Source organism: Geotrypetes seraphini, chromosome 2 (assembly GCF_902459505.1).
Source record: "Geotrypetes seraphini chromosome 2, aGeoSer1.1, whole genome shotgun sequence".
Taxonomy (NCBI): domain Eukaryota; kingdom Metazoa; phylum Chordata; class Amphibia; order Gymnophiona; family Dermophiidae; genus Geotrypetes; species Geotrypetes seraphini.
In genome coordinates, this window is record NC_047085.1 from 40425306 (window position 1) to 40452745 (window position 27440).

At 48.1% G+C, this 27440-nt stretch overlaps 1 protein-coding gene across 1 annotated transcript in view; it reads right to left on the bottom strand.

Moving 5' to 3' along the window:
• The window catches only part of SQLE (squalene epoxidase), an 86383-nt gene extending 70678 nt beyond the window's left edge, over nucleotides 1–15705 (bottom strand). The window contains exon 1 of the mRNA XM_033929606.1: nucleotides 15040–15705. Within this exon, the coding sequence (XP_033785497.1) occupies nucleotides 15040–15303 (264 nt within the window). The 5' untranslated portion in view covers nucleotides 15304–15705. The remainder of the gene's footprint in view (nucleotides 1–15039) is intronic.
• Nucleotides 15706–27440: the final 11735 nt, after the last annotated feature.

Sequence of the window (27440 nt, forward strand, 5' to 3'; positions counted from 1 at the left end):
ATTGCAGTACATTGAGAGATTGGAGAAACTGGGCCTCTTCTCCCTTGAAAAGAGGAGACTGAGAGGGGACATGATTGAAACATTCAAAATACTGAAGGGAATAGACTTAGCAGATAAAGACAGATTGTTCACCCTCTCCAAGGTAGGGAGAATGAGAGGGCACTCTCTAAAGTTGAAAGGGGATAGATTCCATACAAACATAAGGAAGTTCTTCTTCACCCGGAGTGGTAGAAAACTGGAACGCTCTTCCGGAGTCTGTTATAGGGGAAAACACCCTCCAGGGATTCAAGACAAAATTGGACAAGTTCCTGCTAAACTGGAATGTACACAGGTGAGGCTGGACTCATTTAGAGTACTGGTCTTTGACTTGGGGGCTGCTACGTGAGCAGACTGCTGGGCATGATGGACCACTGATCTGACTCAGCAGCGGCAATTCTTATGTTCTTATGTATTAAATACCACATCTTCTCCATCCTTACTTCAGCTACCACAATCTTCCTTCTTCTGTTTCTGAACACACTCCCCCACTCCCAAAATTCCTTCTTCCCCATGCCACTCACTCATAAGAGAAATCCACTGCTTTTTCCTAGGATAAGCAGCATAAAATGGAAGATTAGGTTTTCACCTTCAATAATCTTCTGTTAGTCCCTGGAGGATTCAGTACCCTAGATGTTCAATTCACTCCCACAATCCAGGAGCTGCAGAAATCCAAACATATTCCTCCCACCTCAGAGAGCGAGCGTTAGAGCTCCTTGTAGTTCAGTCCCAAAGCCAAGTAACATACCTGAACAAATCCATGACAAGGAAGGGGGTACTGGTAGTGTTGCCAGCTTTTCCACGAATGGAAAGATGACGCATGGGAAGTCACAAACAACTCACCCCTCTCAGAAACCCGATCAAATCCGGATGAGCAGGAAGCGAACTAGAACCCCTGCGTGCCTGGAAGCACGAAAAGCCTGCTACCAGAACTTTAAGGGAGGTCACCACTAGACCCTCATCGAAGACTGCCTGAAGAAAAGCCAGAGATGGGAGCCCACTCAGGCACCACCCAGTCCTTAGCGCACTACTGTTGGGAAGCCTTCCAGGCTGAGGCATAAGAAGCCATCATTTAGGGTTTCTTGGATTTCAAGAGCATTGAGAGGACCTCCTCTTAAGAACCACGCCTCATCAAGGCTTTGCGCTCAAGAGCCAAGCTGGAAGACCAAAGCGTTGTAGGTGTCCATGGGCACTGGACCCTGCCCGAGAAGGTTGCTAGGGAGAGGGAGGTTGAGCTTCCTGTCCCGCTGAAGACTGACAAGATCTACAAACCACTGATGAAGCCAGTCCGAAGCAACTTGAATCACGAAGCTGGGATGCATCACTATCCAGTGGATGAGCTGACCACCCGGAGACCATAGAGGGGACACAAAGGAGCTCGTGAGCTGGCCAGGGCTGAACCAAGGCATCCAGCCCTAAGTTTCCACACTCTGTTAACTGAAGAAGTGCCTGACCCTCAAGGTCTCTACTGACACCATCAAGTCCATCTGGGGCCGACACCAGCGCTGTACGATCAGATGGAAATGCTGTCAGTGAGAGGGACCATTCTCCCAGGCCCAGGACTGGTCAACTGAGGAAGTCTGACAACTCCCGCCACGTGCGCCGTTGAGAGAGACAGAAGAAGTAACTCTGCCCAGCAAAACAGCCTCCTGGCCAAAGGGAACACTTAATGTGCCCCCTTGAATTATATACACCACCACCATGGTGTTGTCTGAGAACACTTGCACTGCTTTTCCTTCCAGAGTGGGCTGGAAACGAGTAATGCCTGAAGCTCCAAACATCTGATCGACCAACACCACTGACAAGGAGACCACTACCCCTGAATGAAGCGATCCCTGCAGTGATCACCCCAACCCAACAGGCTGACATCCGTCATAAGAGTTCCGAAGAAGCTTGCCCTTGTGGACAGCTGCTCTCTGAATCTACCGGCACAGAATTCTGCATGCTGGTTCTTTCCAGGAGGAGCATCATCTGAAAGGGATGACGTTGCGGAGTCCACCGAAAGAGGATGGCCTCCTGTAGAGGGCGCAGGTCCACACTGGCCCAGGGGACTGCTTCCAAGGAGGCTGCCATGGACTCCAGCACCTGCAGATAATGCCAGGGCATGGAAGTTGGAAGGTTTAGGAGATCTCTGATGTGCTGCTGCTGTTTCAGACTGCATGGCTCGGGAAGAAATGCACTACCCTGCTGGGTGTCGAAGTGAAGGCCCAGATACTTAAAGACAGCATCAACTGGCTCTTTTTGAAGCTGACAAGCTTTTTGAAGTTGACAAGCTCCACCATATGGGCACACTCGTGTTGAAACAGAACCCTGATCAACTAGGCATCCAAGAAAGAATGGACCTAGACACCCTGCCTATGGAGAAAGACAACTAAAAGTACCATCACCTAGTGAAAATGCAGGGAGCTGTCGCAAGCCGAAATGGAAGAGCTGCAGACTGGAAATGCTGTTGCACAACATGGAAACGCAGAAATCTGCGATGCTCCAGAAATATTGGAATATGGCGGAAAGCCTCCATGAGATCTAAGGATGCTAGAACTCCCTAGGAGAGACAACAGCAATGGCTGTGCACACGATTTCCATTTGGAAATAAGTAATCTGCAGGAAGCAAGTGACTGACATGAGATCCAGAACGGGCCTCCAGTTCTCTGAACCATACTTTGGAATGATGAAGTATAAAGCGTATCTGCTGAAGCTCAATTTGTGTTCTGGAATGGGTTCTAGTGCTTGGATGTCCAAGAGATGCTGCAAAGTAGTGCGGACCTTCGACTCCTTTTCCAGATGACCTGCCGGCAAGTCCAGAAACAAATCCGGAGGCAGGCAAAAGAAATCTATCTTGGATCCCTCCTGAATGATGTCCAGTACCCATTTATCCGAAGATATACAAGTCCACTCGTGGCAAAACTGAGCAAGGCGACCCTCTGGAGGGCTGTTTAGGAGCAGTAGCTGCCCAGGATCCAGATGTCAGATGATAGCTGGAATTGGAAGTGTTATCACGGTGATCGTATCCCTGGGAATACATCTGGGAGTAAGATCCCAAGGATCTCTGATGAAAACGACAGGAGGGGTGAAAAATTCTACTGTCCCTTCCCAAAGTCCAATGAGACTTGTTCACAGGGAAAGACTTAGGGTGGTTATCAGCAACACCGTCCATAAGGTCATCCAGACCTGTCTCAAAAAGAAGCCGACTCTTGAAAGGAAGTCTGCTTAAAGTGGCCTTGGAAACAGCATATCCAGCCGAAGGACAGATCTAAAGAGACAAGCATACAGACACCGAATAAGTGGGAAGAACTCGAATGAGATCAGAAAGGGCATCTACCACAATTCACACCAGCACTAGCTAGGGAAAGAAATTCACTTCCGCAGAGGGCACCCTGCACAATAAAACAGTACAACCCTGTCTGTAGAACAGCAGTATCTGGTTTGGGTAAGGTTTGTACAGCATTACACAGATGTCTTAAAGTAGCCATAGAGAGGACCCAGGTCCATGAGACAATCTAACCCAGGGGTGCCCAATACGTCGATCGCGATCGACAGGTCGCTCGCTCAGGCGACTCCAGTTGATTGCAGAGCGGGTTCCCTTCTTCCCTTCTCTTTTTTCCCCTCCTGACTGGCCTGCTCCTGAATTCTGCTGCTGCCGCCGCTGCTCAACATTTAAAAAAAAACCGGCTTGGAGAACTTATGCTCCGGGGGCTAACGTGTGCTTGTACCGGCTTCCCTTCTCTTCCCTCTGAAACCGGAAGTTATGTCGGGGGGGAGAGAAGGGAAGCCGGCACGCACATGTTAGAGCCCCATTCGCGGGCTAAAGCGGGAAACAGGTCAGTGAAGCTTGCGATTTGCTCTTCTTGCTGCCAGGTCCTGCCTACTTTCTGTTTCCTCAAAGGCAGGACCCGGCAGCATTTCTCCCAATAGGTCGATCTTGGGCCGATCAGCCTTCCTCTCCCCGACGTCAATTCTGCCATCGGAGAGGAAGTTCTGGCCAGCGGAACTTCCTCTCCGATGGCAGAATTGACGTCGGGGAGAAGAATGCTGGTGGGCCCGAAGCAGGAAGAACTTGGCCGGCGGAGGTCGGCTTTGGGGGCTTGTTATCCTATGGCAGCGGCAGTGGCTTGGGGGAGGGCAGGGAGGGAGGGAGAAAGAGGGCAGGCAGGGAGACAGAAGGAAAGAAGAGAAACAGAAAAAAAGAAAGGGGGGCATGAAGAGAGAAAGAAAGAGAGGGCAGGGAGAGAGGAAGAAAACATTGGGGGGGAATGAGGTCAGGAGAGGAAGTATACAGGCTAAAAGAAGGGAAGAAAGATTGGATGCACAGTCAGAAGAAGAAAATGCAACCAGAGACTCATGAAATCACCAGACAAGGTAGGAAAAATGATTTTATTTTAAATTTAGTGATCAAAATGTATCTGAATTTATATCTGCTGTCTATATTTTACACTATGGTCCCCTTTTACTAAACCGCAATAGAGGTCTTTAGCGCAGGGAGCCTATGAGCGTAGAGAGCAGTGCTGGGCATTCAGCGCAGCTTCCTGCGCTAAAAACTGTTATCGTGGTTTAGTAAAAAGGGAGGGGGGTATTTGTCTGTTTTTGTATGGTTGTTAGTGAGGTGACAATGCATAGAGTCATCTGCTTTGACCTCTTTGAAAAACCCTGGAATAGGAATGATGATTAACATTTTCTATGCGTACAGTGTGCTTTGTGGTTTTTTTTAATTTTATTGTTGGTAGATCATTTTGACTTGGTCATTTTAAAAGTAGCTCGCAAGCCCAAAAAGTGTGGGCACCCCAGATCTAACCACTATATTTATGGTGGAAAGTGCTAGGCCACTGAAAACGTCCAAATATAGATCATTTGTGACATGGGAGGGGCCAACATTGTAATAAATTGGCTACAAAGATATCCCAATGGAACAGTGAGGCACCTTAGAGGGCATTGCTGTGAACTTCACATAAAGTGTTCCAGACATAAAACTCACCATAACCCCTTATTATTTAAGGTGATTCCTCCAATACTAACCCAAAACCTACTATACCCACCTGTCTACCCACCCCGAGAGCCCTTATGGCCGCAGGTGGCACTTATATGGCAGTATAGTATGATTTTGGTGGGTTTTGGTGGCCTCACATTTTCCATCATAAATGTAGTTGGTTAGAGTATCTTATGGGCCCAGGTCCTCCTCTCTTTGGCTCTTAAGACACCTGTGTGATGCTTTATTAATCTTTCTCATACCAGATGCTGCTGTTCTAGACAGGTATGTACTGTTTTATTCAAATTTTTTGGGAAGGAAAAGTACATCAAAATCCTACTATACCAGCGGTCTCAAACACGCGGCCCGTGGGCCGCATGTGGCTCTCCTGGTTTTATTTGCGGCCTGCGGTCTGGAGGCCATCATTCTCTTTCTTTTGGAGCAGCAGCCGACTCGTTCGCTCAAAGCCGCGGGTTGGCGGCTCCTTGCGCTATCCGCGCCTGCGTCTGAAGCCTCTCTGATGTCACAACATCAGAGAGGCTTCAGACGCAGGCGCGGATCTCGCAAGGAGCCGCCACCCGCGGCTTTGAACGAACGAGCCGCCAGACACGCTGCTGCTCCAGTGGTGTACCAAGGGGGGGGGCGGTCCACTGTTCTCTTCCCTGCAGGGCCGACCAACTCTGGCGGCCCGACGTCAATTCTGACATTGAGAGGACGTTCTGGCTAGCCAATTGCTGCCTGGCTGCCCGGAACGTCCTTTCCGACGTTAGAATTGACATCGGGCAGCGAGAGTTGGTCGGCCCCGTGCAGAAGAGAAGCAGGGAGATGGCCTGTTCCCGATAGCGGCAGCAGCAGCAGCCTATTCCGTGGTGGCGGTGGCATTGGGGAGGGCAGGAAGGAAGGAAGAAAGAAGGTGGGGTGGGGACAGGGAGCAAGAAAAAAAAGCAAAAAATGGGGCACGGAGGAAGGAAGAAAGAAGGAGGGGGGACAGGGAACCAGAAACAAAGCAAAAAATGGGGCACGGAATCAGAGAAAGACAGACAGAGAAAGAAAGAAAAAGTTGGGGGAGGGAATGAGGTCTGGAGGAGAGAAAGCATACAGGAGGCTGAAAGAAGGGAAGAAGTATTGGATGCACAGTCAGAAGAATAAAGTGCAACCAGAGACTGATGAAATTACCTAACAAAGGTAGGAAAATGATTTTATTTTCAATTTAGTGATTGAAATGTGCCAGTTTTGAGAAAGAAAAGATATTGAACTTTAAATGTGAGTGCTGCAGAAAAAAATAGAGTACTTGGAGGGCCGCAAAAAAAATAGTTAATGTCTTATTAAAGAAATGACAATTTTGCATGAGGTAAAACTCTTTATAGTTTATTTATCTTTCCTTTTAACTGTTAAAGGAAAGTTTTATAAACTATAAAGAGTTTTACCTCATGTAAAATTGTCATTTCTTTAATAAGATATTAACTATTTTTTCTGCGGCCCTCCAAGTACCTACAAATCCAAAATGTGGCCCCGTAAAGGGTTTGAGTTTGAGACCACTGTACTATACTGCCATACAAGTGCCATTTGCAGTCATAAGGACTATTGGGGTGGGAGACAGGTGATATAGTAGGTCTCCGGAGAGTTTTGGAGGGCTCACAATACATTTGAAAGGGGTTATGATGGCACACTTTATGTGAAGTTCAAAGCAATGTCCTCTAAGGTTCCCCACTGCTCTATTGGGATGTCTATGTGACCAGTCTATTACAATTTTTGCCCCTCCCACGTCTAAATGGTGCCTATTTGGATGTTTCTAACTTGAACTTTTTGGGGGGGTCAAAAATGGCAAATAAAATTAGACATCCTGGCAGCCTAGACAGGCAGTCAAGACGTCCAAGTAGGAGATTAAAAATATATATTTGGATGTCCTGTTTGAAAATGGCCATTTTTCTCCACCTCTGACTTTGGACGTTTTGCAGGAACCATCCATAGTCGGACTTAGATGTCCTATTGAAAATGGCCCTCTTGGTGAAACAACACAAAACCCTGCAAAAAGATACCCAAAGCCTATACTAAAAACTTACCACACCATAACAGGCCTAACCCACTTATGAAAAGACAGTGCTATAAATATTACACTTGGCCCTGGAGCACCAAAATACCGTATTTTTTGCTCCATTAGACACACTTTTTTTCCCCCAAAAGTTGGTGGAAATTAGAATGTGTCTTATGGAGAACCCCCGGTTACCTTATTCTCGCTGGACACGGTGCACAAGGCAGGCCCTGGCCCTCTTCCTCCTCCCTGACACCTCCCCCAGTTCTCGCGGGAAGCAGCGCGGGACCAGGCAGGCAACCTGGTGCGCCACTACAAGAGAGAACGGAAGAGGAGGCAACTGGCAGTTCTCAGAGGAAACGGTGGGAACCAAGCAGCCAGCCTGGTGCGCCGCTCTCAGCGAGGTGCTGCGTCCAGAAGTTAAAATAAAAAGGTACACGTGAAAGGCATCAAGGAGGAGGAAGAGGGCCAGGGCCTGCCTGTCACCTGCCTGGGGGATGAGGAAGAAGAAGCTGGGTCCTGCCTGCTGCCTGCCTGGGGGCAGGGAGGGAGGAGGGAGAGGCTGGGACCTGCCTACCTGCCTTGCCGAATTAAAAATAGGGAGCAGGGAGAAGCTGGGCCTGCCTGCCTGCCTGCGGGGAGGCCTGGAGGGGGAGGCCTGCCTGCTTGCTTGCTTGCCTGGGGGGGCTGCCAGGGAGGGGGAGACCTGCCTGCCTAGGGGGTGCCTGGGAGGGGGGAGGCCTGCTTGCTTACGGGGGGCTGCCTGGGAGGGGGATGCCTGCCTGCCTGGGGGGGCTGCCTTAGAGGAGGGGAGTACTGCCTGCATGCCTGGAGGGATGCCTGGGAGGGGGGGGAGTACTGCCTGCATGCCTGGGGGGGAGGCCTGGGAGGGGGAGGCCTGCCTGCATGCCCTGTCCTTACCTGCCTGCTAGCCACTAGGCCTGCCTGCCCTATCCCTGTCTGCCCTGTGCCCTATCCCAGCCTATCAATAGACCACCAGAGGGGGGACAGTGTACAGAGCCTGGCAGGGAGGGGGGACAGGGTGCAGAGCTTGGCAAGGAGTGTGAGTTTGGGTGCAGAGCCTGGCAGGGAGAATTTGGTTCAGAATGGGTTTTTTTCTTGTTTTCCTCCTCTAAATCTGCGGTGCGTCTTATGGTGAGGTGCGTCTTATGGAGCGAAAAATATGGTACCAACTATTGGAAACTAGAAGAAGCTGGACTGAAAGATTCCTACAGATATAAAATGGTAGCAGAATCCTTACCTTCAGTCTCTCATGCAGAACATGGACAAACCCTAATGTGATACTAAATATGGAACCACAACAAACATGCACATAAAAACTGAGACCCCCAAGAAAGTCAGTCTTTATAAGCAATGCCAATACTGATAAAATAGATATAGAAATTTATTTTCTCCTCTATTCTGCCAAAAAAACGCAAAATAAGCACATCTCAGTCTTTTAAAAGATTAAATAAAAGTAATTTTTTCTTTTCTACCTTTGTTGTCTGAGCATTTAATTTTTATTATTGGGCTGGTCCCAGACTCTCTTCCACTTTCCATGTGTCAGTCTTCTCCCAAATTCTTTTCCAGATTGAATTTTTAATTTTATCTCTTGCCGATTCCTTTCCTTCTCTACATCTGTCTGGCATAGATCTTTCATTTTATGTATTTTTCTCCACTTTTCTTTTCTCTACATTTATCTCCCTGTCTCTCACCCTCTATTCCTTAATCTCCATTTCACTTCTCATCTACCTCTCATTCCCTCTCCAGCACTTTCATAACTCCCCTTGGCCAAAATTCACCAAAGATAGTGGAGTCAATCGCTGTTGGCCGATTCCTGGCCAATTTTAAAACAGCGATTGATTCACTATCTTCTTTGCATGCAAACTCCCGACTCAAACCAATTGAATCGGAGCAGAGCCTTGACAGTAGTGACAGTAGAAGCAGCCTCCTGTCACTGCTTTCAGGGCGTGTGCTAGCTTTAAATTTTTTTTTTTAATTTGGCAGATATTTTGCTTGTATTAAACACGAAAATATCAGCCCTATTTAAAAAAATTTTTTAAAGCCTCCCCACTCCCTCCCAACAAGTGCCCCTTCCCTCCCTAAACTGCCCCTCCCCCCACGCCGATGCCCGACGCCATTTCTGAATTAAGGCAGGAGGGGTTCCCATTCCCTCCTGCCATCGGTCCCACTCCTGACTTCCCCCCCAAAAAAAAACAAACGGTAGGAGGAATGCTGACTCCCTCCTGCCACCCACCGGATGCCCCCTCCCCGTTCCCAGTCCCCTCCCCACCACCCTCCCCATACCTGTAACGGAACGGGGAGGTACTCAGTACCTCCTGCTCCAATGCCTCCCGCAACATGTCTGAGGCCTTAGGCCCCACCGGGAACGGGAATAGAGAGAGGGCATCTGGTGGGTGGCATGAGGGAGTTGGCATCCCTCCTGCTGTTTGTTTTTGGGGGGGGGGGGAAGTTGCGAATGGGACTGATGGCAGGAGGTACTGGGAACCCCTCCTACCATAATTCAGAAGCGACAGCACTGGCGTCAGACATCAGCGTGGGAGGGGGGGCATCAGCGCGGGCTAAAACCACAGGTTCGCAATGCACTTTTTGCAGAATATATAAAAAAGGAATTCTAAGACCAATTTTATATCTTTTACCCTAAACCCCAGTGGTTCCTAAACTTTTTCTGTTCGCAGCTCACTTAATGTTTAAAAATTTTTCCACAGCTCCCCAGGTCAAACGATAGTTCTGTAATCTAATACATAACTGATAGTTGTTAGCTTGAGACGATTATTAATTTAAAAAATTAAAACAACTTATCATAAAGGTTATGACAATAATCTTGAATTATTTAATTGTAAAAAAATTCAACAACAAATATAAAAAAATAATCACAAAAAATATTGATAGAACTAGTGAGATGGATGAGCTTGCTGTTCATTACAAATCTTCTCAAACCTCGGAACCATTATTTGATATGGCCAATCTCATTGCTAGTTCCACATTGATTTTTGCTCGCTATTTGCTTTTTATCACAGTGAGTGCCGAAAACCTAACCTCGCATAAAAAGGATGTCGTAAACGAAAATAAGATTCTCTCATGCTCTACTGCTTAATAGCAGATATTCATCTCTTACTGAAAACCAAAATTCAGTAATATCCATGCTGTTAAATCGTGTCTTGAGTGTATTGTTGCAAGACAGCTCAGAAAGATTTCTTCTTCTTCAGAAGTCAAGTCAGCTGGAGGTTTGGCTCTGAAGGGATCCTGAATCCAAGTGAATTTCGTGGGATCATCTTCTTGAAAATATTTTTCAAACCATTTGATACTTTCGGCCTCCTTTAAAAAACCACACAGCAACAGCCCCCAAACCCTTTAAATCTCTATGGGCTTCGGGGTCGTTAGCGCAGCGCAGCGTAGCCACAAGCGCGGCTTTGTAAAAGAGGCCATTTGTGATAGGAGATCTTCAAAAATTGATTTTATATCGGACAAATCTTCATTGCAGATCATGAACAATCTTTGCCACGGTCTTCATGCATTTTTCTCCACCATAATTGTAATTTTTTTTTGAAAGCTGAAATCTTCTCGATCAATTTCAAAATATGCATGTTGCCTCTTTGTAAGGAGAGATTCAGCGTATTTAACTTTTCAAAAATATCACACAAAATATCACACAAGTATGCCAGCTTCACCAAAAACTCTCTCTACAACATTTTTGGCATACTCATATTTTTCTTCTTCAAGAAAAATGTAGAGTTCTTGTCATAATTGAAATATACAGGCCAACATATTGCCACAAGAAAGCCAGTGTGAGTGGCAGTAGTATAACAGACGTGTATTCAGCTCCCAAATCTTCACACAATTTTTAGAAAAATCTTGTTTTTACTGGGCAAGTTTTATAAAGTTTATCACATCCATCATGTGTTCTAAGACCAAATTCAATGTAGGACTCAAATGCTTTGATGCAAATTGTTTTGGGACACTAGCCCCCAGATATTCAGCTAATGGTAGGTAGACAAAGGATTTTTTATCCACCACCTGCACTAAAACTGGAAATTCAAAATCAGGTCCTATCAGGGCTTTAGCACTGAATCTCTGATTTTTTTTTTGTCAGCTAGTGCAATGTTTCTCAACTTGGTCCTGGAGTACCCCTTTGCCAGTCAGGTTTTCAGAATATCCATAAACTTGATTTATATACACTACCTCTGTTCTATGTAAATTCTGATATTCTGAAAACCTGACCGACAAGGGGATACCCCTGGACCGAGTTGAGAAACACTGAGCTAACGTAGAACTGGTTAAGCTAATAGAAACATGGGCTGTTGGGTCGTCAAAAGATATCATAGAACTATTCATAATACTGTACTGTAGAAATAAAATTGAAAATATTTTGGTCAATTTTAATTTTACATGGGACCTTGAGGTATTCGCAATAGTTCCATGATATTGCTTCTGACAACCCAACAGTCCATGGGTAGGATCATTCAAATTTCAGTATTTTCAAATGGTTGTTCACTTACCACAAATATGCATGCTTTCTCCTTCACGCTTAATTCCACATTATTATGTACACATTCTTGAATTCTTCTTCTGCTTTTCAATTTTATTTTTCAATTCATTTTTATATTTCTTCTCTTTTAACTCTATTGCTCAAATGATTTATTCTGCTCTTCTATGTAGCTTTTCTACATATATATATATTTTTTTTTTTTTTTTTTTTTTTTTTTGTTCTATGAACATTTGTTTTTATAGTTTACTTTGTCTATGTTTTAATTTGTAGTTTGTTTATCACACGACCCTTAAAGAAAGCTCTGTGTAGCTGAAACACAGCCTATGTCAGATCATACTTATTAAGAGTCACACCAATAAAATTTGAATCTGTAAGATTAAAGACTTTGATATAATTGACTTTTTTATTTACTTAGTGCTCTGGACAACCACGGTTGCTATAATATCAAGATTCCACTTTCTGTGTTTCTAGTTATAGCTTTTGTGGAGATTTGAGTTTTCTTGTGTTTGTGGTTAAGTTAATATTCAGACTTACCAGTTATGGATTAGTGGATAAAAACAGGACAGCTATTTATGCAGTCTTATTTAATCACTTAACCTGGCCAGTTAAGGCTGAAAAACGGGACATAACTGACTTGAAGTTTGGCACTAACTGATAATTTTCAGCAGCATTAACTGGTTAAGTGTCGCTCAAAAAGACCAGATAGCCACAAACAAGCGAGTTAACCAGTCAGCAGCCTTTTCCAGCTAGTTAACTCACTTGAATATTGTGTTGTAGATTTATTGGAATGTAAAAAAGAAGAACAACCAAAGGGGAAAAATTAATCTGTGTCCTGCAGTACAGCTAAAGCTGAAAGAAAACAATATGGCAGACTAGCAGGGATAGGCAACCAGTACTTTTAGGAGGGATCTTTAAATATATTTTCTAAAACAACTCAACTCCACCCATCATTGTCTGAAGTACAGAAATTTCAATAAAGAGCAGCCTCTTCTCCTTTCTCCATGTATAACCACTAGGATTATTCAATAGTAAGTCAGAAAAACAAATCACAACTAGGGCTTCTGATTTTATGTTTCAACTAGTATTTAAGCCCGTTACATTAACGGGTGCTAGAAAGCAGCCCCCTTTCCCTCTCCCCCTCCAGTTCCTCCCTGTCTCTCCGTAGCCCCCCTTCTGTCTTCCCCCCCTAAGCAAAATGATCTGCCCCCTCGAAGCAGCTCCCTTTCCCTCTACCCTGCCAATTCCTCCCTGACAGTGTCTCCGTGGTCCCCCTTCTGTCTCCCCTCCCAAGCAAAGCAGTCTGCCTCCCAGCACACCCCTCCCCCCCAAAGCAGACCCCTTTCCCTCTACCCCTCCAATTCCTCCCTGACTGTCTCTCCGTGGCCCCCCATTTTTTTCCCCCCCCAAGCAAAGCTATCTACCTCCCAGCACACCCCTCCCCCAAAGCAGACCCCTTTCCCTCTGGCCCTCCAGTTCCTCCCTGACTGTGTCTCCGTGGCCCCCCCTTCTGTCTCCCCCCAAAGCAAAGCTGTCTGCCTCCAAGCACAGCCCTTCCCCAAAGCAGGCCCCTTTCCCTCTCCAGCTCCAGTTCCTCCCTGTCTCTCCGTGGCCCCCTTCTGTCTCCCCCCCAAGCAAAGCTGTGTGCCTCCAAGCACACCCTTACCCCAAAGCAGGCCCCTTTCCCTCTTCCTTCTTCCCAGTTCCTCCTTGTCTCTTCGTGGCCCACGCGATTTTCTCTTCTCGCGGTCTGGCCAGCTCCCCTAGTCCCTTGCCACCGCCGCCACCCCCTTCCTTTCCCGCGGTCGACAAACCTCTTGCCTCCAGCAGCCGCTGCAGCACTGTAAACACGTTGTTTCGCGGCCTCTACTGCCCCGATTTGCTCTTCCATGTCCCTGATGACGTCATCAGAGAAACGGAAGAGCAAATGAAGGCAGTAGAGTCCGCGAAGCAGCGTGTTTACAGTGCTGCGTCGGCTGCTGGAGGCAAGAGTTTTGTCGACCGCGGGTAGGGAAGGGAAGGGGGTTGCGGCGGCGGCAAAGGACTAAGGTAGCCGGCCAGACCGCGAGAAGGGTAGGCTTAGAGGAACCCGGGACCGTGGCAGAAGTTGCTCAGTGTGAGGCTTCCTTCGCTCTTCCGGGTCTGCATTCCGACTCCTCAACGCGCCAGCCTGAGCCGGCATAGGCGGTTGAGGGTGGAAGGTTGTGGTCGGAGTTGCTAGGCTGCAGTGGATGTGTGAGTTGCGAGTGTGGGGCCTGCAGCGGCGCGAGGTGGAGACGGAGAGCAGGCTGTGGTGACGTTGTAGGCGCGCATGCGCACTCGTATTTTCGGGACATCTCAGGGAACACGTTTTTTTTAGTGCGCATGCGCGCTTAGCATTTTATTATTATAGATGATGAATACTAATAAAACAACCCAATGCAAAAATTTTAAATAGGTATTTGTTGGCTAAACATTAGAAAAGCATCACTTCCCCTAACTCTTCTTGTATCCTCCACTCAGTCTTTGGGTATCTTCTGCACCGATGATACCTAAAAGGCACAATCCTACCTCTTTGATTCTACTATACAAGGCAGACAGCAATTGTATGTAATATGAAAACACCTGAATTTTTTTGTACCATCCAAGAACACCCAAGAGGCCCTTTTATTTAAAAGCATTAAGCCTTTAATACAAAGTCAGCATGCAAAAACAGGCTACCACACGAACACGTTAAAAGTATTTTGCAGTATATGGTGTGTGAGTTGTGCGCTAAATTGCATTTTTTTAAATTAAAAAAAAAAATTTCTGAAGGGGCAGAACTAAGCACTAAAAGGGTGTTTTACAAAGCCGCAGTAGCAATGCTGCTGTGGTAAATGCATCAAGGCCCATAGCAATTGCATTTACCGCAACATCATGGCTACCACAGCTTTGTAAAAGGGGCCCTAAGTGTACCCATGTGCTAGTGGGAATATTAGCACATGACCTACAAACAAAAATAAAAGCCCTAAAAAAAACCTTTTGTATTAAATCTGGTCTTAGTGTATAGCAAAGTCCTGTGTTATAATGTGTTAAGCCCAGATTTACTGCACTTTAGTAAAAGGCCCCCTAATTAGCAGAAAAATCAGCACCCATATTTATATAAACACCTAAGAATAGAAGTTCTAGCCTTAGGTGCCCAACTTTTCAAAATGATTGGGAATGCTTTAACACAACCCAAATTATCCTCTTTTGGTACATAATGAAGGTTACTCAGTATTGGGGTTGCTCAACACCCACCCAGAGTTAGCAACCATGGCCCTAATCATAACAAACACATAGCAAGTACCTCATAAAGATGTGCACAGTTTAACCTCTTAAGTGCCTGCTCTCAAGAAATAAGTTGTATAATTTTATGGTGATCATGAGAGGGGGGGGGGTTAAATTTAAGGTTTACCGAGTGCCCTTGAGGGCCTTTATATTCGAGGCATCCACGTGTATGCGTTGATTGGGTATAAAGAGTCCGCCTGTGTACACTGCACTTACCTTTCTGCTTTTGCATTGCTGGGCTGCTGCGGGTTTGGAGCAGAACAAGCTGGTAAAAGGAAGAGCCGAGCAGAGCCGGATCAGCACCTCGGCCGTGGACGGCTTCCGTCGTTTCGGGGTGTCCCGGTACCGGTAGGACAGCACCAAACCCAGGGAGCAAAAGAGCAGAACGGCCAGCAGCACCTCCCAATTGGTGTAAGTGAGCCAGTCATCGCACCGTTTGTACACATAGGTGAACGTGGCGATGCCTAGAAAAGTCCACATTTTACCCCCCCGAAAAGGCGCAATACGAACAAATAAACGGCCAAGACTAGTTCCTAAAAGCCAATGTTGCTCTCTAAATAAAAGCAGTCAAACGCTGGCACCTTAATTTTAAATAGTCGGTTTCAGTACTCTTGTGGCCTGTTGCTTTCTTTCGCTTAATCAGAGACGTGCGATTTTCGGGTCATCCACGACCCCGCCTAAAAAAATACAAAATTAAGATGCGCAAAGGACCAATAAAGCGTTTAATCCTTGAAAAATATCAAATCCCCCCCAAAAAACCTATTGCTTAACTATCTCCTTACAAAGAAAAAAAAATCTGCAACACTGATTGCATTTCACTCCCCCCCTCCCCCCTCCGCTTTCTTCAGGCTCTCTCCTGAGACTGTTTCTGGTCGGGGCTCTTCAGTGGCAGTTTGCCCTTATCCTGCAGTACTATTTATTTAAAAAAAAAAAAACCACACAACTTTTTCAGTAGGGAGTGGATAGGAGTCACTGTGACCTATGTATGTATTTATGCGTACAGGTTCTCTCAGCAGCAAGCGCATCCCTCAGTAACTACAAGGATGTAGGAGCGCCCGCCTCAGCACCGGCTACGGCTCCTCCTCAATCGTCGTTACCCGAGTAACCGAAGGCGCGCGAGCGCCGCCCCCTTCCATGCTAACAGCCTCAGCGCCGGCGGGCCTCGAGCCCACGCACGCTCCATCCCGGCCCTTCAGCTTTCGGGCCAATCGGCGCGCCGGTGCGAGGTGAGCCGAGCTCAGGCTACGGGCGCCTCAGCCAACAGGAGGCGGAGTAGGCGAGAGGCTCCCGCCCCCCTCCCCCTAGTGTGATGTGACGTCAACGAGAAAGGCGAGCGCCCGTGGACTGCGCGCCCTGTAGATGAGAGGGGCGTTTGAGTTGTGCCGGTGCTACTTAAGGTTTAGGTCGCGCTCCTGGTGGTTTTTCCGATTCTTGCTCAAAGCAATCTGTTTCCTGAAGCAAGGGATAAGATGAAGCCCCTCAGAACTACAAGTGTTGGAGGGAGGGGAAGTGATAACAAACCTGCAAACTGACAGGACCTAAGCAATTAAGGAGGCCTTTTACCATAGTGTTTTGCGCTGCATCAAGAAGAGATGTCGGGGGGGAATGGCAGGATGTGCTTTAACATTTTTATTAACTATGGCATCTCTCACCCTACCCCCTTCCCCAATTAACGTGGAAGCTCTTTCTGTCTCCTATTTAGGAAGCGCCAGTGGCATACCTAGCATATGTGACACCCAAGGCCCATCATTTTTTTGGAACTACCCCCCCCCCCCATCTGTATGAAAAACATGATTTTTAGTAACAAGCCACATGTCACACATGAGTACCTAGGAAAAGGCAGCATCTTACATACTGCAGTGAGCAGTACAAAGCACCCATTGTAAAACTAAACAAGCCAGACTAGTACAGATCAATCCTACACCGTCAATCCTAACAGAAAACCATGTCTTTCGAACACACAGAGCACAGAAAACACCTTCGCCTAGTATGGAATATGTCATCACAAACTAACCCCTCCCCCTTTTACAAAACGTGTGGATTTTAGCCACAGTGGTAACAGCTGGATTAATCCGTTTCTTGGTTCCACAAACCCAGATTTTCAAATTCACTTTCAGTTCTTTCAATCAATGCCCCCTGCAGCAGATTCCTCACTTGGGCTATCAAAAGCTTTGCATATCATGCCCAAAGCTCAATGCCACTTTCTCTCAGTCCCATAGGAAACCCCGAACGTGTTAAAAATTCACCTGAGCAAGGACGATCCGCAGCAAGATGTACAAAGCAAGCCGGGCTCCTTTCATGCTGAACGAGCATGGAATAGTCGCAGAAGCCACCCCCAGAGGACCGACAAGTGCACGCAACCGGTGGCGAAGCACCGAGCGAGCCAGAAACCAGGTCTCCTCATTACGGCTCCGCTTTTAACTCCTCCGGCGGCCGAGCTGGCGCCGCTCTGCCACCCGGGACAGGGCGGGGGAATCACGGCAGCAGCCCATTGCAACCCGGTGCGCCCCATCCCTCTCCCGCAGAGGGGAGGAAAGAGAACTGGCAGCTCATTCTCTGCTCCTCCAACTCTCCAAAACTAATCAAAGAAAGAAAAAAAATAAAAGAAACCGCTTCCCGAAATAATTATGAGAACCTGACAGAGCTCTTTGGTCCCAGCCGGCAACACCGCGCGAGACGAGGGAGAGCAGGGCACATGCGCGCGTGGCTGCCACAGCCAATAGTGACTCCTTGTGCACTCTCCCAGTACACACTGAGGCGCGCACGCACCTGACCAGAGAAAAGAGGGTAGAAGGGAAGGCGAGAGAAGGCTGGCAAAGACCAGGTCATCCTATTTGCACTCAGGTTGAGGGAGATCCTGGCCTTGGCGAGGTATGGGGTGTCACTTTTCGATCGGACTCTCCTTATGGGCTGGCGGTCTGTCTTCTCCTCTGAAGATGTCGCCATTAATGGGTAAGCACATGTTAAGGATCGGAAAGGATTTCCAGAGGGGAGCCAGGAAGCTACGTTCGGATTCCAAAGCAGCGTTCGGATTCCAAGACAAAATTTATTACAAAAAAAGTTCAAATTCCAAAACGTTCGAGTTCTGGGGCGTTCGGATTCCGAGGTACCACTATACTAATATAAACAAACGAAACCCTAAGATGCCAGACTTTACATGCATTATAACACCTGAGAAATAGAAATAAATTAATTTCTTCCTGAACAGTGCAAAATATAGACAGCAGATATCAATTCTCAAAACTGACACATTTCAATCTGTAAATTAAAATTATATTATCCCAGGACAAGCAGGCAGCCTATTCTCACATATTGGTGACATAATTGATGGAGCCCCGATGCAGAAGCCTCGTAAGTAGACTTTCTTGTAGAAACTAGAAGTTTCGAGTCAGCCACACTGCGCATGCGCGAGTGCCTTCCCATCCAGCACAGGGCGTGTCTCCTCAGTTCTCAGTTTTCCGCGGAGACGAGAAGTCCTTCTTTGATTCTCTGCGTTTAACTTACATCGTGCCTTCTCTCACCGCAGTTTGTATTCTTTTTCTTCACGAATCGCTGTATTTCTTTTATTTCTAGTTTTTAAAAAAAAAATTTATTTCTTCCGTTCGGCTGCCGGGCCAGGCCGCTCAGCCCCAGCCCAGGGGCTTCAACTTTGCGGAGGCTGTTTTTCCTCCTATGTCCCGGCCAACAACATGTTTCAAGAAGTGTAGCCAGTTTCAACGTGCGATTTCTCTCACGGACCCACACAGTAGGTGCCTCAAGTGCCTTGGGCCAGACCATCATCCGAAGTCATGCGAGCGCTGTGCTATTCTTCAACCTCGAGCCCTTGTTGTATAGTTTATTTTCTCTGTTGATTCTGTATTCTGCAAGATTGTACTGCTTTTTGAATCTTCAATAAACAGATTTTTTCTAAATTAGAATCCATAGATGGGCACCACATTTTCTTCTTAACCATACAAAATTAAAATAGCGCTTGCATTCAAATAAGATGCCAACAAGAGCACACAGGTAATCTTAATATGGAAATCATAATGCAATGACATGTATAACAATAACAGCAACAAAACCTTGTTAAAAGAAACAGTAAATATGAAAATGCTATCAATTCCAATGGAAAAATTGCATAGAAATAGTTCATTCTATAAATTTCTTTTTTTATATAAATAGATATTCCAGTGTAATATTGATGGTATGCTGAGCTAAGGGTCTTCCATCCATTCCTGCGAGTCCATTGCAGGAGATACTGATCACTGTTTTCAGCACCTCCTCCTTCTCTCTGCTGTACCCAGTCAGTTATTTCTTCTGCAAGTGAGCCTGCAGGAGCAATTTTGATCTTCTAGGGTTTCTTTTTTGTTTTTTATGGTTTGTACACGAGACTTCGTGTTCCAGTACAGCTCCAGTGACTGCCTAGCCTGCGTGAGAAACATAGAAACATGATGGCAGATAAAGGCCAAATGGCCCATCTAGTCTGTCCATCCACAGTAACCATTATCTCTTTCTCTCTCCGAGAGATCCCATGTGCCTATCCCAGGCCCTTTTGAATTCAGACAGAGTCTCTGTCTCCACCACCTTTTCTGGGAGACTGTTCCATGCATCTACCACCCATTTCCTTAGATTACTCCGAAGCCTATCTTTGATCTGCAGCTGACAGGTAGAAATGATAATTAGCAATTTTTTTTTAGTAATCTTCATCCCTAACTTAGCTAGCTAGTGGCTTAAAATTATCCAAAAATAACCTCAGCCAGCTGGCTGCTGAGCTTCTTAGCCAAATTTCACCTCCCATCCTATGTTAGGCTCGTAAATTCATTTGTTAAAAAAATAAAATTACTCACCAATTCCTTCTGGGGCTTCCATGTGAACGAAGCCAGGAGAGGAAACAAGGGAGAGAAGGCAGGAGAGAGCGAGGGGCAATGGCGAGAGTTAGCTCTGCCCATCCCCCGATGTCATCCACCGGAGGTCCCCCTTAAAAGGGGAGAGGCCAACAGTGCTCAGCCATTTGGCACACGTCAAAGGCGAGCGTTAAAGGCGCTCACCTTAGAGAGAGCACCTTTGCGAAGGGCCTTAAGAAGGGATGAGTCACTGCAAAGGAGAGCGGAGGGCAGACGCAGCAGACACAGAGGACAACCGCAGCAGTCACAGAGGACACACAAGCAAGGAAAGCAGAGGGTGACCGCAGCAGCCACAGAGGACACACAAACAAGCAAGGAGAGCAGAGGGCGACCACAGCAGACACAGAGGACAACCACAGCAGTCACAGAAGACACACAAACAAGGAGAGCAGAGGGCAACCACAGCAGACATGGAGGACATCCGCAGCAGTCACAGAGGACACACAAACAAGCAAGGAGAGCAGAGGGCGACCGCAGCAGTCACAGAAGACACACAAACAAGCAAGGAGAGCAGAGGGCAACCGCAGCAGACACAGAGGACACGCAAACAAGCAAGGAGAGCAGAGGGCGACCACAGCAGACACAGAGGACAACCGCAGCAGTCACAGAAGACACACAAACAAGGAGAGCAGAAGGCAACCACAGCAGACATGGAGGACATCCGCAGCAGTCACAGAGGACACACAAACAAGCAAGGAGAGCAGAGGGCGACCGCAGCAGTCACAGAAGACACACAAACAAGCAAGGAGAGCAGAGGGTGACTGCAGCAGTCACAGAAGACACACAAACAAGCAAGGAGAGCAGAGGGCAACCGCAGCAGACACAGAGGACACACAAACAAGCAAAGAGAGCAGAGGGCGACTGCAGCAGACACAGAGGACACACAAACAAGCAAGGAGAGCAGAGGGCAACCGCAGCAGACACAGAGGACACACAAACAAGCAAGGAGAGCAGAGGGTGACCGCAGCAGACACAGAGTACAACCGCAGCAGACACAGGACGCACAAACAAGGGAGCAGAGGGCAACCGCAGCAGACAGAGAGGACACACAAACAAGCAAGGAGAGTAGAGGGCAACCACAGCAGACACAGAGGACACACAAACAAGCAAGGAGAGCAGAGGGCGACCACAGCAGTCACAGAGGACAACCACTGCAGTCACAGAGGACAGCCACAGCAGACACAGAGCACAGCCATAGCAGATTGGCAAGCGGGCAGTAATGGAAGCAGCATACAGAAGCAGGAAGTTGAGCTATCCAGTTTTCTGCACTGTCTGCCATGTGTATGATTACATCCCCTCTGGGAGGAGGTCTTATGTATGCACTCGATGCGGGGAACTGGAGAACCTGAAGAAACAAGTCAGACTCCTGGAGGGCAGAATACTGGAACTGGAAGCACTTCGAGCAGTGGAGGAGGAGGACAGGGATGCAGAGAACGTCAAGACAATGGAAACCATCAAGGAAGAAGTCCGGGAGTTAGAGAAGTTCATTGAGGTGGCATACAGGGAGGCCTTGGAAAATCATTAGCAACAGTGGAACTGCCGAGATACACCTACAGAGAGTGAGGACCATCTGGAGGACAACCTCAAGGAAGAAAAGGGGGACACAGCAGCAAGATCTGGAAACAGCGGAGGGAACCCACAAGAAGACGAGTCCGGTGCAAGCCAACGCCAGGATGAGAGAAAATGGATGGGAACAAAGGACACGAACCTACAGCTGGAGAGATGAACATACACCAGGGACAGTGAGCCACATCGACAGCGTGGAAGAGGAAGATGCGGCGGAGGTGATCCATGTGGGGACAAACAACATGAGCAACAGGAACAGGGAAGTACTGAAGGACCAGTTCCGGATGCTAGGAAGGAAGCTGAAGACCAGAACGCAGAGGTTAGCGTTCTCGGAGATCCTGCTGGTACCCAGGGCCGACGACAAGAAGCAGATGGAGCTGCAAGCAGTCAACGCGTGGATGCGGCGCTGGTGTAAGGAAGAAAGATTCCACTTCATGCGCGACTGGATGACATTCTGGGGGAAGAGCCAGCTATACAGGAAGGATGGACTCCACCTCAGCGGAGACAGAACGAGGCTACTTGCAAGCAACATCAAGCGAGAAATTGAGAAGTTTTTAAACTAGGAAGAAGGGGAAAGCCGACAGTCGACCGAGAGTCAATGGTTCGGGAACCGGTATACCCAGAGGATACTGTGCAGAAAGACAGCAGGAAAGACTTACCGGATAATAGGCAAGACAGAGGGGGGTCACGTGATGGCTGGCACCTGATCAGACGCCTGAACGTGGAGCTCCGTCCTCCCTACACCATTCGGCTCCCCTAACGCCTGCCGCCAGCGGTAATATCTTGTTTTTTTAAGGCTCCCGCACTTCCGGGTTCGCTCCCGCTGGGCTGCAGAGCATCCGACGCGTGACTCACGGTGGCGGCGCGGGGGATGCCGACTCGAACCCCGAAGGCCCCAAGAAGCAGCGTGGTGCCGGCTTTCAAAATGGCGGGGACTCAAACGGAGGTGCCGGTGGAACGCACTTTGGATGAGGTGCTCCAGGTATCCATGCGGAACTTATCCCAACTATTGGATGACATGCTGGCTAAGCTGCATGCTTCCATGGATGAGATCAAGGATGTGCTGGCTGGGCACGCGGCGCAGATACACCAGGTGGAGGAACGTGTTTCGGCACAAGAAGACAGAGCGGCGGTCGCGGATGGCAGGCTTGATTCCTTGGAGACCCGAGTGTGCCAACTGCTCGAGAGAGTGGAGGACCAGGAGAATAGGGCCCGCAGAAAGAACCTCCGTCTGATAGGGCTCCCGGAGTCAGTGAAAGATTCTGATCTTCTCCACGTGATGGAAAGATGGCTGCCGAAGGAACTGGGCCTGGCGGAGCAGGCTGGCCCTGTGGTGGTAGAGCGGGTCCATCGTGTTGGTCAACGTCGCGATGGAGACGGACCGGGCCGCCCGAGGCCGGTGCTGGCCAGATTCCATAATTATGCAATCAAAGCGCGCCTGTTGGACCTGTTCAAGAAAACCAGATCTCTGTCCTATGAGGGGGCTAAGCTTATGCTATTTCAAGATTTCTCCACCAAAGTTGCAGAGCAGCGCAGGGCCCTTACACCGTTTTGCTCGCAGTTGGTCACGAGGGGAATAAGATTTGCATTTCTTTACCCTGCTAAGGTGAGACTAACTCATGAAAATCGGACTTTCACCCTGAGCACGGTGGATGATCTAAAAAAGTTCCTCGAGAAGCTGCCGGCACCTTAGGAGTGCTGCTGGGTGCCTATCATGAGATTTCTGGTGGTTCTTCTTCTATCACGTTGCTTTGGTCATCTGACAGTGTGGTGTTGATCTTGTTCTGCCCGGTGCTGCTGGGGACATATGTTTGGCCTACGCCTGTGTGATCTGCTTGCGTGGCATGACTCCTGACAGTCTCCTTGAGTTAACAGTAGCCGTGTCGCCTCGACTTCCATTGGGAGAAGGGGACCTGCACTGCAAGGACTTCTGGCCTCTGGACACTTGGTTTGAGATTATGATGAGTGCCTGTTTGAGAGATATGCCAGTTTGTTGTTTATGCAGCTCTCTTTGCACTGTTTTGATGTGTTTTCCATATACCTGGGCGTTTTAGCCCCTTGGAGTTTTGTGGGGGTTCTTACTTTAGTTTCCGGCTGGGGGGCTGGGTGGTGGATGGGGGGACGAGAGTGTTCGTGTGAGAAGGGAGAGAGTGGAATGGAGGTAGTGCTGGGGTTTGGGCTGTGTGTGTGGGGATTGTTTGGTGTGAGAATGGTTGAGATGTGTGGGGGAACTGGGGGTAGTGTTGAGGGGTTGAGAGAAGATGGGATTGGGGTGGGAGGGGGGCTTTGGTGGGGTAGGATGGGTGGTGGGATGCACCTGGGGTCTCTGATCAGTAATGTAATGATAATTTGGTGGGTGGCGTGCTGGTTTGGCTGGGAGACCGGCGCAGCTTCCCCACAGGCCTGTTGTCTTAGGGGGGACTTACTTCTTACCAACTGCTCTTGTGAGTTCTGTTAAGATTGCCAGCTTCAACATTGATGGCTTGCACTCCCCGGTGAAGCGCAGCAAATTACTTCAATACTGTAAGAAATTAAAAGTAGATGTTTTAATGCTTCAGGAGACTCACCTCAGCGTGTCAGAACATATTAAACTGAAGAGGGATTGGGTAGGGGAAGTAGCTTTTGCTTCATATAACTCCAGACAGCGAGGTGTTGCTCTCCTCTTTCATAAAAAAATCCCTATAATATGCACAAAGTGATACAGGACCCTGAGGGGCAATATGTGATCTGGGCTGGAGTTTTCCTGGGGAAGAAATATGTGTTTTGTTCTCTTTATGCACCTAATGTATATTCTCATAGATTTTTTTCTGTACTAGTAGCGGCTCTGACGCCCTTTTCTGAATACCAATTGGTATTAGGTGGGGATTTTAACATTACTGCAGACCCACTTGTTGATTGCAGGCCGCCTAAGCCTCGATTGAAAGGAGGCGATCATAAAGGGGTGAACTTTGTGATGCACCAACTGGGTCTGATTGATGTGTGGCGCACGCTGCATCCTACTGAATCTGACTTCACTTTTCACTCTCAAGTACATGATGTTCACAGTCGCTTGGACTATCTGCTGGTGGCTCCTTCTCTGCTGGCGGGTATTCCACGAGTGGTGATTGAAGACGGTGTTTTGTCAGATCACCACTTGGTTTGGCTGGAGCTCATTGATAAGTCGGGGTCCCAGGGGTCTACTACTAGTTGGCGTATGAATCCCACGTTATATGAAGATGCTGAGTTTAAGGATTTCCTGGAACAACAATGGGATTTCTTTGTGAACGAAAACCCTGCCTCTGATGTATCAGAGGTGGTGTTTTGGGAGGCAAGCAAGGCGGTCATGCGTGGTAAAATTATTGAGTATACTACCCGCAAGCGCAGAGCCCAAGATAAGACACTGTTGGACTTGGCACAACGTTTGGCCGCGCTACGTGGGAGTTTACATGCTCCGGGTGCCACGACAGCTCGATCTCAATATTTTGACCTACGTAGGCAAATTAATGACTTATTGGCAGACAGAGCCCTTAGGGATATCAGAATGTATAAATACCGCCTACATCGATGGGGAAACAAAGCGGGAAAACTGCTTGCATCTTTGGTTACCTCAAGGACTCCGAAGCGCATTATATCAAGGATTCGGGCGCCTGATGGTAGAGAGGTAACTGCCCAAGCTGGGATACAGCAGAGTTTTGTTAATTACTATAGGGCTCTATATGATAAGGGGACTTGTGACACAGCACAGAGGACGGCTTTCTTTCAAGACCTACAGCTTCCGTCCTTGGGAAATGAGCAGCGGGAGGTGTTAAATGCTCCGGTGCGAGGGTTGGAAATCCAACAAGCTATTCGGGCCTTAAAATTGGCTAAAGCCCCTGGGCCTGACGGACTGGGTTCTGAATATTATAAGTTGTTGGGGGTACGAGTGGTGGGCCCATTTCAAGCCCTATGTGGGGCTCTTAGTAGAGGCGACCTGCCTCCGCATAGACTAACTCACACTAATATTGTGGTTCTACCGAAACCGGGTCGGGCGGAAGATCAGCTGGGATCCTATAGACCTATCTCTCTGCTCAATCAAGATATCAAGTTGTTTGCTGCTATTATGGCGGCTCGCCTGGGTCGGGTTTTGCCCAGCTTGGTTCATTCGGACCAGGCAGGTTTTGTGCCGGGCCGCTATTCATCTGCTAACGTGCTGAGGGCGCTTTCAGTGCTTCAGAATCCTGGACATGTTGGGCAACACCCGGGACATAAGAACGCTCTTATAGTTAGTCTAGACGCGGAAAAAGCGTTCGATAAAGTGTTATGGGACTATCTTTTTTGGGTTCTTCCTCAGTTCGGCATTATGGGAAGCTTTCTGACTGGGATTCGATCATTATACGCTCATCCTACGGCCCAGATCCTGATTAAAGGGGAGCTTACCTCGTCTTTTGAACTCGAGAGGGGGACGCGCCAGGGCTGTCCCTTCTCCCCGATGCTTTTTGTCTTGGCTCTGGAGCCTCTTGCGGCTAAGCTTCATCAGAGCCCCGATATGCGTGGTATTCGATTGAGTTCCCAGGAATTTAAAATTAATTTGTTTGCGGATGATATGCTCATCTTTCTGGGAGACGCTGCAGAGGGGGTTCCTCGATTAATAGATCTTATACAGAGCTTTGGTGCCTTTTCTGGGTTGCAAATTAACTTTGATAAGTCGGAGGCTTTGGCGGTCCGCCCCCCGTGTGCTCTGTGCATGATCCTTCCTTTCCGCTGCAATGGTCTAAGGGTACGCTCAAATATCTGGGAATATATCTGCATGCAGATCCGGGGGTGGTTTATCGGAAGAACGTACTTGATAAATTAGACGCAGTTCGAGCTCTGTGTAAGAGGTGGATGGAATTTCCCCTCTCGCTCCTGGGGCGCGTTGCCCTTATTAAAATGGTCCTCTTGCCGAAGCTCGTGTATCCACTACAAATTGGATCAAACAGAAAGATGTGCAGGCCTATAGGGGGGTCGTTTTGTCCTTTATATGGCGCTCCCGCCGGGTGAAAATTGGCTATAACAAGCTGATTAGGGGGCGCGAGCACGGAAGTGTGAACTTGCCCAATTTGCGTCTTTATAATGCTGCTGCCTTGTTGAGATGGGTGCATGAATTATATACGGGAGTTGACAGGTTTGCCCCAGTTGGATTCTGGCACCTTTTGTCAGCTCCGGTGTCAGTTTTTAACCTCCTATGGCATGGGGCGGGACCCTGCCCTTCTATGCATCGACCCTTGCGAATGGCCTGGTGCTGGTGGCGGTCTTCATTGGGGGGCGCGGTGGGTCCCTCGCCTTTTACGGAATTGGTGGGTAACCCTAAGTTTCCTGTTGGATCGTTACATGCATTTTTTTGCCTCAGTTCGGACGTCTGGGTGTCGTTTTGTGGGGCAGGTTGCTGAAGTTGGGTCGGGATCGGTTCCCTCTTTTCTGGCATGTCGGGATCGCTGGGGTTGGACCGCAGGGTCTATGTTTGCATACCTGCAGCTGCGTAGCTATTGTTTGGCGCTCCAATCACCGGAGGACAGCTTGCCCACTTTCACTTCCTTGGATCAACAGTTTTTGTCCGCCCCATCTGAATTTAACACGCTCTCGGAGTGGTATAAAGTGGGGAGGGAAAGACGGTCTGGTAGGTTTCTTGATGCTATGGCAACGGATTGGACTTTAGCTTTGGGAGAGCAGGTCACTGCTGATGAATTAGTTCTGTGTTTTCAGGAATGTGCCTCTGCCTCCCCTAATGTGAGTTTGCGGGAAGTACATCTGCAGATTCTGCACCAATCTTATTTAACGAGATGTAAGGGACGAAAGATGGGGTTATGGCCTGATGACTGCTGTCCCCGTTGCCCAGCTCGTCGGGACACCTTGGTACATCACTTTCTGGAATGCTCACATGTAGGGCCCTTGTGGATCTTTGTGCTTCGGGAGTTGGAGAAAGTTATAGGATTATCTATAGACTGGTCTTATAAGACGTTGCTGTTGGGTGTCACAAGTCCCCTGGTGGAAGCGGGTGTTAGCGATCCTGGAAGGTGCTTTCTTTTAGTGGCCTTAGGAATCACAAAGAAACTAATTCTTCGCTACTAGATTGGCACCACGCGGCCAACAGTCCAACAGTGGCGGGCCAATATGTCTTTGATGGCTGGTTGGGAGCGGCAGCACCGCCGGGGGGTTGCGAGCTGGAAA